The 16,192-nt window shown below is 42.5% G+C and overlaps 2 protein-coding genes across 9 annotated transcripts in view; one reads left to right on the plus strand and one right to left on the minus strand.

Annotated features, from left to right (window-relative positions):
• JAZF1 (JAZF zinc finger 1) overlaps window positions 1–12,620 on the plus strand; it is a 342,544-nt gene extending 329,924 nt beyond the window's left edge. For both annotated transcript variants that reach the window (XM_032286681.1, XM_032286682.1), the window contains exons 4-5: window positions 1,468–1,637; window positions 10,208–12,620. In XM_032286681.1, the coding sequence (XP_032142572.1) occupies window positions 1,468–1,637; window positions 10,208–10,384 (347 nt within the window). In that variant the 3' untranslated portion in view covers window positions 10,385–12,620. The remainder of the gene's footprint in view (window positions 1–1,467; window positions 1,638–10,207) is intronic.
• A 786-nt stretch (window positions 12,621–13,406) lies between these two features.
• Window positions 13,407–16,192, minus strand: part of TAX1BP1 (Tax1 binding protein 1) — an 86,235-nt gene continuing 83,449 nt past the window's right edge. For all 7 annotated transcript variants that reach the window (XM_032286675.1, XM_032286680.1, XM_032286678.1 and 4 more), the window contains 2 exons: window positions 15,114–15,196; window positions 13,407–14,508 (listed from right to left, as the gene is read on the minus strand). In XM_032286675.1, coding sequence (XP_032142566.1) covers window positions 14,307–14,508; window positions 15,114–15,196 — 285 coding nt within the window. In that variant the 3' untranslated portion in view covers window positions 13,407–14,306. The remainder of the gene's footprint in view (window positions 14,509–15,113; window positions 15,197–16,192) is intronic.

The raw sequence follows: 16,192 nt of genomic DNA on the forward strand, positions 1-16,192 counted from the left end.
TGTCCCTTAATGGCTAATTCAGAGAATGCCTAAGCGTTTTAACCCACTGGGGCTCAGTTGCTTGTGTGTATAAAAGTGACAGTAATCCCACCTCATAGGGTTACTGGAGGATTAAATGAGATAATGCATATAATGTGCCTGAAACATAATAGGCACTCAATAAACTTCAGGTCCCTTCCTTCCTTCCTGGCTCCTTTCAACTTTTAGCCTCAGATGCCGGCGTCCCTGTTCCTGGCTCAGCTGGCTCTTCAAACAATCTTATTAATGCCTATTAAAATGAAACCCAATAAAAGTGCCAATATTTGGTGTTGAAATAATTGATGTAGCAGAGTAAGCCCCTGAAGCACCCAGGCAGGCCCCTGGTGCAATTTAGCCTCACACCTGGGGGATGAATTTCACAACTGTAATTGCTACCATATAATTCTTATTAATGTTGTGCTATAATTCCTATTTATTCCACGGGGCTTGTAAATGCATTAGGACTTGTCAACATATTATTTTACACTGTTTATGATCTGTAGAATTATGTCCTTCAGGGTTGCATTGTGCAAAAGCTCCAAATAAATGGCTTTGGGCCTCATTAAAAAAGAGCAAAAAGAGGCTGCTTGTTGAAGTGGGTCTCCATCCCTGCCGTCTTGCACAGAAGTCAGTAGAGTCTATTTTAATTCGATTCTTAGCAGAGCTCTTAACCCTTAGGAATATAAGAGAATCCCCACTTCCTTTCTGAGCTGCGTGACTGCAATGGGTCAGCCCTAGTGGGAAGTGTTACAAGACCCGAAGGGCAGATGCAGTGCCTAGGACTGCATGTGAAGGGGTCACTTCATCTTCCAGGAGCCACCCTGCGTTCTGCTGCTGGTGATTTACCCTCAGAGCTACTGGCCTTCTGTGTCTCTCGTTCCCTAGCCTGAGGGTAACCCTCTTTTAGTTCCAAATTTCCCAGCTCAAATCTCTAAAGAAAAAGACCTGAAATTCATTCCTACTGAAGTGGAAATACCTAGTAAGTTCAAAGCATACCCTGACCCCGGAGATTTTTGCATTTGCTAGGCCAATAAAGCGTGAAACTAAGGGGACAGGGTCTGCTTATTTGGCGGTGTCAGGCACTAGCACGGGGATTGTGAGGAGCCTGTCATTGTTGCATGTTTTTGGTTTTGGGCCCAGAGTGAGTCTTCCCTGTACCTTTGCCGCCACAGGCTGGGCTGCCATAGAACCGAGTTAATGAACCGCTAACTCCTAGCCGTGAATTGTTGGGAAGCCCTTGCCTCGGTCGCTTAGGTGGGAACGCAGGGCTCTTGCTCCCGAGTTGTAAGGGAATAAACGTGTTTACTGTCCCTTGGTCCCAAGAGTGCCCTCTCTACGGGCCATCAGTGCTGCCCTGCCACTGCCACACCTCCTGTCCTGGGGGTGGCCGGGTGAACCTGTGGGCAGATGAGCGCTCCTTACAGCCCTTGCACTGCTCTTGTCCTGCAGGCAGCGAGTATGACGAGGAGGAGGTGGACTATGAGGAGTCGGACAGCGATGAGTCCTGGACCACAGAGAGCGCCATCAGCTCTGAAGCCATCCTGAGCTCCATGTGCATGAATGGAGGGGAAGAGAAGCCTTTTGCCTGCCCAGTTCCTGGATGTAAAAAGAGATACAAGGTAATAGGTGCTGCGTGCTTGGCATAACCACGCGGAAACAGGGCAAGCTTCATGGAAGGCAGCAGCCCTTTCTTGATCTTAAAGAAAGCATATGAAACAGAGGGAGACGCTCCCCTTTTGCATTAGAGTGCATGGGCCTCACCCCTGTGTGCACACAGGTGCCCTCAGGGCAGCGCTCGCCCGAGGCTGCTGCGGGACTTTCCCCTCTGCTGTCCTATGTTGGGGGCCCAGCAGTCAAGAGGAATCTTTTGTAGGAGGACCATGTCTTTGATAGTCTTCAAATTCATGTCATATTGGGGGGCCCATCGGAACAGAATATCAAATGTGTCAACCTATTTATTTGCCAAATGCCTTCCCCGATGGATGGCCCCACAGGTGGCTCACAGGGGACCACTTTGAAGTTGTAAAAGCCCCAGATGGCTCCCAGAGCCCGTTGGGGACTGTGGTAGGGTATTTAGCGTCCAGCTGAGGAAGTTCTTGCTTCCTGCCACTCACTGGCTTGAAAGGGGATCAGGAGAAAAAAGGTCTTTCATATTTTTCTCACCAAACCACCCACATCAACTGCAGCCACCTATCTGCTGACCCAGGTCTCTGAGGGCCTGACTGGGCATCATGGGCAGCTGGGGCGCTAAATTTTCTATTAAGGAACGGGGACAAAACGACAAGAAATACCACTGTAGTCAAGTATGGGACTAGAGGGCATTTTAAAAAACAAAGCTGCAAACTTCCCCATGCGATGCTAGCAGCTCTTTAACATCCAACGGTGAGCTAGAAGTATAAAATCAGAAATATGCCTGGCATGCTTGATGAGAGGCTAATTCACTCACAGCATAGCAGATTGACTATTTTTTTAAAGCCTAAAAAAATGGTAGCATAAGCACTTATATTGCCCCTTCTAAAATATGTGTCTCTGAACACTAATCTATTTCAGTATTTTTCATAGCTGCTGTTGATATCAAAGCATGGCACAGAAATGTGTCGCAAAGTTAGCATTTTTTAGGCTTCTCCTACTCTGTACCATTACACTTCCATCACACAAACTCCAGATGCTCATTGTTTAAACTGAATTCAACTCCCCGGGATGGAGATGTGAGCAGCCTCTGAGGGCTGGCGAAGGAGCCCTGCATTTGGGTCAGAACAGGTCTCAGGATGCATCTGTACATTCTATGTCAGAGGCGCGGAGTTGGGAAAGGAGGCAAGGGCCACTCAGGGGTTACCGTGGGATACAAAACATCCACGGGATTGTTGGACAAGCCCATTTTTCCAGAGGGCAGCGCTTCATTGCAGAAAAAGACCTTTTCCTTCTTTCTTGATCTCTACAGAGAAGGCTGTGAGTGGCCCCTCCTTGTGCTGGTCTCCCAGCAGCCGTTCCTCCTACCACTGCCATCCTGCTGCCAGCTCTCCAGGGCCGAGCAGCAGGCTGGGGGTGTCTTGCACGTTGGCCATGTTAAAAGGGGGAGCTGGCCGGGCACCATGGCTCATGCCTGTAATCCCAACACTTTGGGAGACCAAGGCGGATGGATCACGAGCTTGAGATTGAGACCATCCTGGCCAACATGGTGAAACCCGGTCTCTACTAAAAATGCAGAAATTAGCCAGGTGTGGTAGCACATGCCTGTAATCCCAAGCTACTCAGGAGGCTGAGGCAGGAGAATCATTTGAGCCAGGGAGTCGAAGCTTGCAGTGAGCCGAGATTGCGCCACTGCACTCCAGCCTGGTGACAGAGGGACACTCCGTCTCAAAAAAAAAAAAGGTCAGGGGAACCAAGTAATGACCTGTACTCAGGCTGACCCACCAAAAAAACAAAGGAAGTACAAGCTATGCCCTGGGTTCTGGGCAGAGGGTGCGGGGGAGGCATTCCCTCTCTCCCACCTCTAGCTCCATCCCCCTCTTCTTCTTATTCGAATCGTTTCCTCCTCCTCCCTATTTGTGTTATTATTCTTTTGCTTTTCTTTCTCTTGGGTTTTGGCAGTTTCTCAGTTGTCTGTGTCTGGGTTAGTGGGGGCTTTTTTGAGTGTTCTCTCTCCACCTAAGGCCACTGAGAATTCAGGGAGCCGTGAGCTGAAGGGACTGCCGGCTCCAGCCCCATTAAGTGGCAGGTGACATGGGTGCCAGTTGGTGGTCCTGATCCCTGTGAGGGAAGCGTGTTTCCTTTTCTGGGCCAGAATGCCAGGTCATGATACACAGGGCCACAGCAGGCTTGTGACCACACCTCTGACCAGGCGCTGGAGATGAGCTGCTCCTACTCCCCAGAGCTGGCAGCTGGCTCTTTCTGCCCCAAAGTAACTGGCTGGAAGGCAGGACTGTGCTCCAGTGCCATTAGTATTTCATCTTACTCACTGCATCCTTGCTGGCTTGGGAACTGCAGAGAAGCGGGTGGGATGAGCTGGGTACTGTGGGCTCGGGCAGAATCCAGAAGTGCTGCCATCTCATTTGTTCCCAAGGCAAGTCAGACGTTTCTTATTCCCTTGCTGCTGCCGGCAGCCGTCTCTGCCAGCCGAGTCTCCTGGACACTGACTCAGGATCAGCAGCCCTCACCATTTCATTGGCGTGTACAGAGTGGAGAGAAGATGAGGTAGCAAACTCCCAGACCTCATGCCGGGTAGGGAACGGGAGAGGGACTACACAGTAAAGCCAAGTCTCCATATTTCCTTCTCACGTCCACTCCTCGGCCTAGGACTCTCCCTGCCCTTAGTAGACAAAAAATGATGTTTCCCGCAATCATCGTTAAGTTCTAGTTACAACAGATTCTCTAACACCAGAGAGATTAGCAAGAGAAAAACAGAAGTTTATCAACATGTGTATTACATACACACATGGGAAATAGACACCCAGGGAAGGGGCGTCTCACAGCTTATACATCGTCTTCAACAAAGAACAGTAAGTACATTTTTAGAGAAGTAATGAAACAAAGGAAAAGGACTTTGAGTCTGTGGGAGCAGCAACTGGTGGAAGGAAAAAAGAAACAAAGGCAGCAAAGGCTTGTTAGAGTATTAGCTTGTTAATGTAGATTCTTCTGGTACCATCTTCCAGCCCAATTAGGGTCTAAAGTTCTCTTCATTGGTTAACCTTTGATCTCCCTGGAAGAAGTGGGTAGGCTATCTTCTGTCTTTGTAATTTGTGTCCTGTTTTTAGACACACACAGCGTGAGCAGGGAGCCTTCCTGCATCTGCTGCTGCTTAACGCCTTCAGTTGAACAGTCCTTGTGGCAAAGAGGCATATTTGGGTGGCATATTCCGGTCCCCCGTCCCTTCCTCTCTCCGTCAGTATCTCTCATTTTAACCCCGCTCGCTTCTCCAGGCACAGCTCTAGTGCCGCCGCCTCTGGGAGCCCTCTCCACCCCTCATAGGTAAAGTTCTCACCCTTGGACCAACCACATGCTCTTTCGGCATTGAGGCACCATCTCCCATACTGCCCCCGTGCCCCTCATAGCTCACTGTCCTTCCTGAGCACCCAGCACAAATCGCAGATGTGACAGATGCTCTGAGGGCAAAGGAATCAAGGCATAGCCCACGGGAACAGGGAAACGCAAACTCCCCAATGAGCCCTGGAGCCCCAAAGCCATGGCAGGATTATTTTCTTTGGATTCTTCCCAGAGGTGTTCCAGACCTTAGCCCACCGCCCTTGCCCTGCTCATGCTAGCCTGAATTCAGGGAAAAGAGAGAGGACCTCCCTTCCTTATAATGCAGATAGGTTTAAAAGATGGACTGAAGTGCTTTGAGGTTTTTCCCTATGATAATTTTTATGTTAGAATGGTGAGGATTAAAGGAATTTTTTAAGGTTTTTTGTTTTGTTTTTTAAGAAATGTAAAACAGAGTAACCCCCTGTCCCCCAAAGTTCTCCGGAGTCCTCTACTGCATAGAGGACATTGCTTCAGCAACAGACAGACCCAGATACACAGTGTCCCATTTTCTTTTTTTTTTTTTTGAGACGGAGTTTCACTCATGTTACCCAGGCTGGAGTGCAATGACGTGATCTCGGCTCACCACAACCTCCACCTCCTGGGTTCAGGCAATTCTCCTGCCTCAGCCTCCTGAGTAGCTGGGACTACAGGCACGCGCCACCATGCCCAGCTAATTTTTTGTAGTTTTAGTAGAGACGGGGTTTCACCGTGTTGACCAGGATGGTCTCGATCTCTTGACCTCGTGATCCACCCGCCTCGGCCTCCCAAAGTGCTGGGATTACAGGCGTGAGCCACTGGCGCCCGGCCAGTGTCCCATTTTTAAACACTGAAAACCAGTTAATGATGAGGGAGTGCTCACAAATTAACAGTAAATGGAAAAAAGAGGTGGGGGGGTATGTGTGGAAAAAATAGTGAAAAGAAATACGTCACATATTAACAATGATACTATCTGTTCTTTTTTATGCTCTTCTGTGTTTTCTGAATTTCTGCAATTATCTAACTGAACACATTACTTAAATGACTGAAGGAAGAGGCAATTCTTTTTTTCCTGAAGACCCCACCCAATTTGCAGGACGGCCCTGTGTACTGCCGTGCAGTGTCCAGTAGGGACCTGCGTGCACCTCGGCCCTCCTGCTTTCTGGGGCTGGTAGGGTGTCCACACTGAGGAAAGGGGCTTCACTTTTAACCCCCACCTTTATCACTACTGCCACCCCCAATTTGTTTTTGTTTTAGGTTTTTTTTTTGAGATGGGATTACAGGTGTGCACCACCACACTCTGCTGATATTTGTATTTTTAGTAAAGACGGAGTTTCACCATGTTGGTCAGGTTGGTCTCGAACTCCTGACCTCATGATCCACTCGCCTTGGCCTCCCAAAGTGCTGGGATTATAGGCATGAGCCACTGCGCCCGGCCCCCAATTTGTCTTTTTACTCTTCTTCCTCATCAGATCCCCAAGCAACTTCATCTCCTCCATTGTGTACAACATGCAGGCCCCTGGGAAATTGACCATTGGTCTTATCTAGGACAGGTGTCACATGTTGTACACATGAAGGCCTGGGTATCGACAACAAAGATCCCACACAGGAAAGGACAGGACGGCCCAGCTTGGCATCTGGACTTGGGCTTCATTATTTGATTTGGAGTAGACTTTTTGGAATAGCCTCTAAATCGCCTGCTGTCTATTGACTATACCGTCAGAGGAGACAGGTAGTTCCTAATGGTAGAACCCCCCACCTGAGTCCTCCTTTCTACCTCCTACCTTACCCACTTCCTTCCCTTAATAGCTTCATGTCAAAGTATCATTGTAATTCACAGTTTTCTCCAGACTGTTATCCCAGTCCTTCCTCCCAACTGGTAAGATTTTTCAAATACCACCAGCTGGTTGTTCTAGTTAACGAGTACCTATCACCTTAGGAGACTATATGAGGAAATACGGACTATGGAATCAGACATCCCTGGGTTCCTATTCCAATTCTGTCATTTACCAGCCATGTGATCTTGGCGAAGTCACTCACTTTCTCTAAGAGTCAATTCTGTCATCCAAAACATGAGTTTTAATTAAGGCAATTGACGTCAAGTACCCAGAATGATAAGCTCTTAAAAAATGTTAGCAACCTTCCTTGCTGTTTTGAAGTTTTATTCCATTTTTTTTTAAGACCAAAGAATTTCAGCAATTTCAGCATTTCAGGTTTCCTGCCATTACTTATTTTTGTTATTAATATTTTGGAAAGATCAAAGTTGTTTCAGGACTGATAAAATAAGAAACTTTGGTGGATCTTTTCAGAGTTCCTCTGGTCTTGGAAAGAGGAAGTTCCCGTGGCCTGTAACTGAATGGATGGATGGGGGAAATGTTTTAATAGAGTCTAACTTGACCTTGCACTAACATTTGTGAGAAGGGCAACGCACTGACACTTGTGAACATTTTGAATCACAGCAGCAAAGACAATGGAGTAAAGGCACAGCAGGTTCCTTGACCAACCCTGGAAATACCTTATGTTTCTAAATGTTCTTCCTGACTTTTCCAGAGTAATAAAGCTGCTGTCTGTGTGGTGTTGGCTGTGTTTTCCTCACAGTCTCATGCCAGACACACAACATAAGGTTTACATTCAAGCTGGGAATGGGCCACAGCGCTTGCTGGAATCCCTTTAGCTCTGGCTTGTCCTTCTCTTGGTGAACGACGGATCTGGCTTCACATTGGACTGGCTTCTGTGGTTTTAGCAATTTCTGGTCTTAAAATCTTTTTTTAGCTTAATTAGTTATAAAAACTCAGGCTTCTTTGGAATGGCTAAGCCCTGATACCATTAGAGTTGTTATGCCTTTTTCTTGGTTAATGCTTTTGTTTTTGATGTTCTCTATTTTCTGACAAGGTATGAATGGTTGTGGGGCATAGAGGTAGCTGGATTCTTAGTGATGTGTCTTGCATCAAGTTCCCCATGAAAACAAGGACATGAAATGTTTTAGCAGCCCTTCATCCACAGAAAAGGAACGTGCTAGGTCCCCGATATTTGTTGAGCTATAAATGGGATATTACTAAGCAGGCAGGTGCACATTCCTAGCATTTGTAAGCCAGGACACTTTCCACCATATTAAAGTTGGAAGTGTTTTTCTAATGGTCATAAAACTAATAATCACTCACACACACACACACACACACACACACACACACACACACACACAGTACATGGCTTAAAATAGTTATCTTTCACAGTTCCCTGGGCTGCCTGGCTCAACAAGGTGGTTCTCACCTGGGGTCTCACGCAGTTGCTCTAAGACACCAGCTGGGGCTAGAGTCATCTGAAGACCTGCTTGCGCTGGATACACACGTTGGCCTCTTCACTCATGTGCCTGGGTCTCAGCAGGGATGGCTGCAATGGCCAGGGACTGGCGGGGCATATCTACCTGTCAAACATCTCAGTGGGTCTGATTCTGTGACTGCCACTCCCCTCCCCTTTACTGCCCCAGCAGGCTCTGAAACCCCCAACATGCCTCTTAACAAGACAGGAAGTACCTATGTTTGAAAGGATTGATGTATGAAGAACAAGGCTGAGGTGCAGAACGCCCAGAGAGCCAGGTGTTCAGGGCAGAGAAAGTTTGTCCTCCTGCTTCAAATCACTGGACAACCTTCAGACTCTGAGCATAGCCAACTGCTAGCTATTTGGCACCCCTGGGCTCAACACAGTCCAGCAGAGTTCTCTTCCAAGGACTTTTTAAAAAAACATTAATGTGCACTGCACATCTCTAATAGTAATCACCAAACATTTATATTTAGAAGCAACTTTTCTTCCAGACTAGTGAGGCATATACTTGGGAAATGCTGTTCTGACTTCATTCACTCAGAGTTACTGAGCATCTACAGTATGCCAGGCACTGTGCTGGATATTCATGAGACAACAGCAGGGAGCTGTTGTCTGTTAGCTCTTTAAAGGCATTCCATCAAGAGTGGGAAAAATATTGTGTTGGACTCCTTTAGCTGGGCAAGGGACTGGGCCTACCAGGACTGGATTTAGGCAGTATTTTAGGAAACAGCTCACTCTCCTAAAATCTGTGCTCAATAACTTTTTGTCTCAAGCTGTCTCTTCTGTGTTCCCTTACTCTCTAATCTGGCAATAGCTGACTTGGAAATTAAGACCTATGCTCAAATACCACATCTCTGCCATCAGTTCTTAAGTCTTCCACTAGTTACTTAATACCCCTGAGCCCCTTTCCTCCCCATTTAATTGGGATGAGGATTACTGGTTGTTAAATCTGTAGAGAGAATCTAGGAATGGAGTCTTACATAGAATATGCTGGTGAGCTAGCAAAACCAATTAACAGAAATTCAGAAAGCATTTTGATAACCTTAACATGCAGATGCTAAGAAGTCCAGTCTTAGTGACTATACAAATAACCTTAAAATTTTAAAGTTCATTGTATGTTTGGAATGCAGTACTTAAGGTAAGGCCCATCTAGCCACAGGTGCTTACTAAACATGTACAGGTGTGCAGGGGGGCAGGATTTGGGCAACAGGTAGCTTCCACAGTGCCATCAGAGATACTGGCTTCATGCAGAGCAGAAAACTGACAAAAACTCCAGTTAAGGCATGGTAGGGAACTGTTAACACAGTTGTCTGGAAGCAAGACGTAAATTTTTTTTTAAATAGAGACGGGGTTTCACCATGTTGGCCAGGATGGTCTTGATCTCTCGACCTCGTGATCCACCCGCCCCGGCCTCCCAAAGTGCTGGGATTACAGGCATGAGCCACCGTGCCCGGCCATAAATTGTTTTCAAATCAAAAATTTATATATGTCAAACTTTGAGATGTGCCCTCATATTTTTTTTTTTTGTTGGTCATGCTGAGGATTTGTATAGAATTGTTCACTGTTCAACTTTCTTTAGAGTGGAAAAGATTCAGAGGATTTTCTTTCTACAGTCTGTAAGTCTGTAGAAATATTGGAAGAAATCAGCACTTCCATTTTCAGAGTAATTGAGGCACATCTGAAATTTCGAGTCAGCAGTGTGTGTGACCATCTGTACAGCCCATGATCAGCACACAACTGGAATCCTTGCAAAAGCCTGCGCTCTGAACAGGTGCCATCCAGGAACTACGATCCAGACCCAAATGGAGGTTTCCCAAGTTTGACATTCTGTGATTCCATCTAATAAGAAATATTTCTGTATTCTCCACAGAATGTGAATGGCATAAAGTACCACGCTAAGAATGGTCACAGAACACAGATTCGTGTCCGAAAACCATTCAAATGTCGCTGTGGGAAGAGTTACAAGACAGCTCAGGGCCTGCGGCACCACACAATCAATTTCCACCCCCCGGTGTCGGCTGAGATTATCAGGAAGATGCAGCAATAACATGCTGGTCATAACTGTGCCAAGAAATCCTCACCAGCAGTTGCTGATTTTGAAAACAGCCACCTTTTTTCAGGGGAAGCATTCAGCAACCCTTTAAAGAAAAAGAATTAAATGCATGCTTTAAATTTTTTCTGTAATTTTGGAATGATGTATCTTTGTAGAGTTAATGATTTTGTACATTTGCACATGTAATCATCATACCCATTTTCATTACTTTGATATAAGGTGCTAAACAAAAAAGCTCTAGGTTCTTCAGCACATTTCCCCCAAAACAAAATAAAATTGAGGGCATGTGGCATATTGTTTAATTGTACTGCAGTGAAATCAAATGGGGGGAGGAGGGGCTGGCACTGAGATTTTTTTTCAAGATTGTAATGTGATTGAAGTTTTCAACACATCAACTCAACTCACGTATGTTCAAAACCAAAATAATACCTTCATTATCAAACTGGTTACCATGCCTTACATAATGGAGTTAGTATTTGTGAGTAGAAAGACTTTAGGTAATGGAAATATAAATAAGAATGTTTAACATAATATGCTAAAAATATTTTCATATTTAAATAACATACATAAAAGGTGTGCTTTCTGTGTTTTATATTATCTTGCAAATCCTTTTGCCCTTTAAAAAGCTGAAAATCTTGCCATCTGACTTACTAGTCATTTTAGTGTTATAAATGGCATTTTTTTGTACAAAATAGTCTCTTCAGTTCATTCATTCATTCATTAACACACATTCATTGAGTGCCTGCTGGGTGCAAGGGATTCAATCTATGCCTCTTGATATCTGCGGACCAAGATACCAATTTAGTGAAATACTTTTCCTTGAAATCTGTTAGGAAACACTTTGAAATACTTAAGTGCAAATTTTGTGTGTGTGGAATTTAGTTATATCTTCATCTCCAGATGAAGTTTTAAAGCACTTTGTAGTTCTCTATTGCCAACGATTTAATGATGTTTATGTGTTGCCAATTCTTGCAACCACTGCCCTACCAATCCTGTGGGTTGCAAATCAGAACTAAAATTCTAAGCATGTTTCAAAGAGGAACATTTTTGTTAAGACCCCTATTGCCTCTTCTTCATGCTCATCATTTTTGAGACTTTTCTTGAAAGGCACTTTTCTCATCACATTGTAGAGAGGTCTGCATTCTCACTGGAAATGTCTGTTTAGCTTTATAAACACTTTGCTGAAATATGAAAATGAGCCTTATTGACAATTAAGTGCTTCTTGCAGCAGGTGGTCAAAGCAAAGCATGACTAATACGACCCGTTAGAGTAACCTACATCTGGACCATTCCTGAAGTTTTTCCTCACCAACAGTACCATCATGCCTTGAGTGTTCTTTTCTCCCAAGTGCTATTCCTTAAACATGAGAGTTTACCAGTTGCCTAATTATGCAATAAAAAAATGCTTTGTGATAGCTAACTGCCCATAAAACAAACTCAGATTGCTCATAAAAAATTATCTTCCCATGTTCCCATCTGATGAAAAATCTTACATCACATATGGCTAGGAAGCAGGGGTCCCTCCTCAATTTTCAGACGTTTTAAAAGGATGACAATTCTGTTAGCCAGATGAGTAAACCTCTATATTCATAAGTTCTGAATCCCTCATAATGAGGAATTTTAAAGTATTTATAAAGACACTGCCCTCTAAAAATTTCCTCAGATCTGAAGCATGGTCTTGGTCCTGAATATACAGTGTTATCCTATGTTTAAAAGGGTGATCCAGACGACATGAGAAGCAACTAGTTGGTGCATAAGAAGGCCCCACTTGGCTATTTCATATCTACCTACAATTGACCAAAAAAAATTTTTTAGGCCAGCAATTATTATTTAGCTTCGCTCCTTCTAGTGCAAAGAACTGCAGGCTGGATCAGTAGTTTAACAGCTAAACAGTCATAAAATAGTCATTGTGCATGTTAAATTTCTTTCAATGATAAAACAAATTCCAATTTCTATTTACTTATTCATTGTGACAGTATTACTAAACAGGTAAGGATGGGAATATTTTGTTATACTGTGTATAGTGAATGTATTGTACTGTGTCTGTGAAAACTGTGCTTTAAATTATATTTTCATATGTTTTGTTGGGGACAGAGCACATTAAGTCTGAAAGCAACAGAGGTTTGTATTAGAATTAAAGGCAACTTAATCAAAATTCCTGTCAAGAAAAGCTGCTTATAAATGTAAATGAAATCACATTTAAAATAAACTGCCTCTGACCCAAAAATAAATATGGCTCTTTATTTTCCTTAGTGTCCTTTATGAAATCCAGTATCAAGTGGAAATATATCCATTCAGTTCCTTGTTCTATCTCAGGCTCTTCAGGTGATGCATGTTAAATTTTTGGTTAGATTAGGCTGTATTACTTTTCTGTGAATCACAAATTACTTAAACTGGGACCCAATAACTATTTTAAAATAAGTTCTAGGCTAGTAAGGATGAACAGCATCTACTACTGGAATATTCAAAGGATACTTTTGGATTAACATGGTCCATAATTATTACCTGCAACAAAAATGCTCCTACTGTTGAACATATTGTATCTAAGTACATTCTGCTTGTCATACAACCTATCAGGGAGCTGAAACTTCGAATCTCCAAAGCTACTGCTTCCTAGGACTGCTGTGTCCTAACAGCTGGCATCTGAATGCCTAATACTGGTTTGCCCTAGACTAAAATACGTTTTTAAAGGATACTAACAATACACAAACTCTATTTCCACAAACAAATACAAATTACATAATATGCTACAGTTCACATATAGCAACCCAGAATGCCACCAAGTCGAAATATTAGGTTAACATCTTCAATAGCTAGTTCACTCAGAACAAATGTAAACTATTTCGATAACTACAAAAGCGGCAAAATCAAAAGTTGGTACTTTAAATTATTCACATGCACATTACAAAAGGGAAAGAGAATACAGTTCAGTATTTTAAAGGCCCCAACCAAAAAAAAGATGTTTAAGATGCTAGGTTAATGAAAAACTTTCACAAATAAATTTGACAACAATGAAATTACAGATCTCAGAAAATGTGTCCTCTTTACTATTAATGAGAGTTCTATAAAGCAGACATAACTGAAGAAACATATTACTTTGATCTGGGTTTATGCATTGTACTTTTAATCACTTACTGAGAATATTTCAAATTTCTCATCAGGAAAATTTTAAAAAGATGCTGATACATATTCTGTAATTTTATGCCACAAACACCCCTGTTATGAGATTATTTAATATGAAAACAATTATACTGACATCTCTTGTTCCATTTTCCTATTAGATATATACATACAATTTCTAGATAGTTTAAAAATATTCAGGTTATTCTAAAATTTTGTCATAAAATTAGCAAAATATGCCTCCTGTTAATTGCTAAAACCAACATTTCACATATAAAAGCATGTGATCTCATTCTACCTGCAGCTCCATTTCTAAAAATTAAAAATATCATTTAATGGGCTATAGAGCTATCTGTATTCAAAGAACTACTTCACAAGATTGTTATGATAAATGCTTTTTATTACATAATATGTAGTAGTCATGCCCAATCAACAAGGTCAACAGAAACTTGTAAATATTCTGCTAAATAATCTAGCACACCATACACATTTTTCAGTGCAGTAACATTCAAATAATCCTTGTATCCTTTATTCAGACAATTCTGCAAACTAGGGAATAAATAAAGTTATGAATGCGTAAGAACTTTTTTTTCAAGCAGGTAAGATTAACAGAGATTAAAATGTATTGATAAGTCAAAGACTGACCCTGATCCTAGTAACACCAAACTCAAAGTAGCTCTTGGTCAGAAAGTGCAACAGAAGGTGCATGAAAATCGCCACTCCATGGTTTCTCAGTGGTCTATTTGAGGTGATTTTTTTAAAACCACTAAACTGTATTAACTCATAATAAGAAGTAACTAGTCAAAATTTAGAACATTCTGATCAAAATGGGTCTGCACATGCCTTTCAAACACCTGCTGGTCATAGTCAGGAGGGAACTGCTCGCTGCACATTGGGCATACCTTCCAGTGACTTTCAACATGTTCTTCAAATTTGCTCTGATCATAGTTGGGAGGGAACATTAACTCACAGAGGGGACACTTCTTGTGAACATCAAAGCTTAAAGAAAAAGGAAAGAATTACGTATTTCTAATAAATGTAGAATAACAATGACTTGTCCATATATGACAAGGTTCCATTTACCTAGTTAGCTGATTATAATACTAAACAACCTACCTTAAAAGTCTTTACTCCAGAAACCTCTTTCTCTGCTTCTAAATGCTTTCTATAGACAATTGTGTAACCCATTTATAGAGCCTCTAAATTTAGTTTTACAAGTAGATTAACAAAACCTTTGTTTCCCCTTAAAACCTCCCAAATCCAATCACAATTATGTGAAACTAAGCTTAGTACCAAGATTTCTTCCAGGTTTAACATTAAGTGCCTTTATAAGACTGTAAGGATAAATACAACTCATAACTTCCCACCAGTGTGTTTGGTTTAATAGCTGAAAGTTTTTATGGCACTGGTTCTCAAATGACTGTATGCACCAGAATCAGTTGGAGGACACATTAAAACACACATTGCTGGGCCCTATGCCTGGTGTTTCTGGTTCAGTCAGACCAGGCCCTATAGGTGCATTTCTAACAAGTTCCCAGGGGCCACCCTTTGAGAACCACTGGCCTATATAGCCCAAATTCTACAAAGGAAAAGAAAAAAACTACCTGGAATCAAAGCAAAAGCCTGTCCCATGCCCACGTAAATGTTGACTTGGAAGATCTGGAGCAGTAGGTACATTCTCATCTTCCTAGGGGAAAAATAATTTTGGAACTTTTAGAAAAAGCAAAACCAAATAAAATTCCTTAATTCAATAAAGCACATACTGACAGTATAAAGGATGATTACAATTCAGGAAATTGTCTCTCATTATCATTTAATTCGATTTTCAAATAAACATGTTTGAAACTGTGCAGAATATTTCACTATGGACTAACAGTGTGGTGTTTTTGAAATAAAAAGCAGTATTCCACGGAATAGAGATGTACCATACCTGTATATGTAAATGAAGCTGAGAACCATAGAACTTTTCAAACCTATATATGTAGGTAACTTTTACTGACTTTATCATTCTGCAGACTGGCTGAACACTTTCTTTCTTTTGAGATAGAGTCTCATTCTGTTGCCCAGGCTGGAGTGCACTGGCACAATCTCTGCTCACTGCAATCTCTGCCTTCTGAGTTCAAGCAATTCTTGTGCCTCAGCCTCCTGAGTAATTGGGATTACAGGTGTGCACCACTATGCCCAGCTAATTTTTGTATTTTTTAATAGAGATGGTTTCACCATGTTGGCCAGGCTGATCTCAAACTCCTGGCCTCAAATGATCTGCCCTCCTCGGTCTCTCAGAGTGCTGGGATTACAGGCATAAGCCACCACGCCAGCCCTACTTTCATAAATATTCCACGCCGGCCCTACTTTCATAAATATTGTCAGGCTGCATTATTGTGCCAACTATTCTCATTTAATACATGTAAGCTTAATTGACAACAAAGTGTCTTTGTAAAAATACATCCACTGCATGATATATAGAAATCATAAACAAGGGAAAACTAATAAAATGTGTGAGTTTGTATATGTGTATTCTTGGGCACACACAGCAGCAAATTCAACTGGATTATCACATGTTAAAGCAAAGCAATGCACTAAACGACAAGCCTCAAAACTCTGATGTAGAGGAACAAAATCCAAAATTAAATCTTTGAGAGGTTGTCAAGTGAGACTTTAAAAATCTGTGCACCTGAGTTTT

This window comes from Sapajus apella, unplaced genomic scaffold (genome assembly GCF_009761245.1).
Source record: "Sapajus apella isolate SASKATOON/1434 unplaced genomic scaffold, GSC_monkey_1.0 scaffold19, whole genome shotgun sequence".
NCBI classification, from domain to species: Eukaryota; Metazoa; Chordata; class Mammalia; order Primates; family Cebidae; genus Sapajus; species Sapajus apella.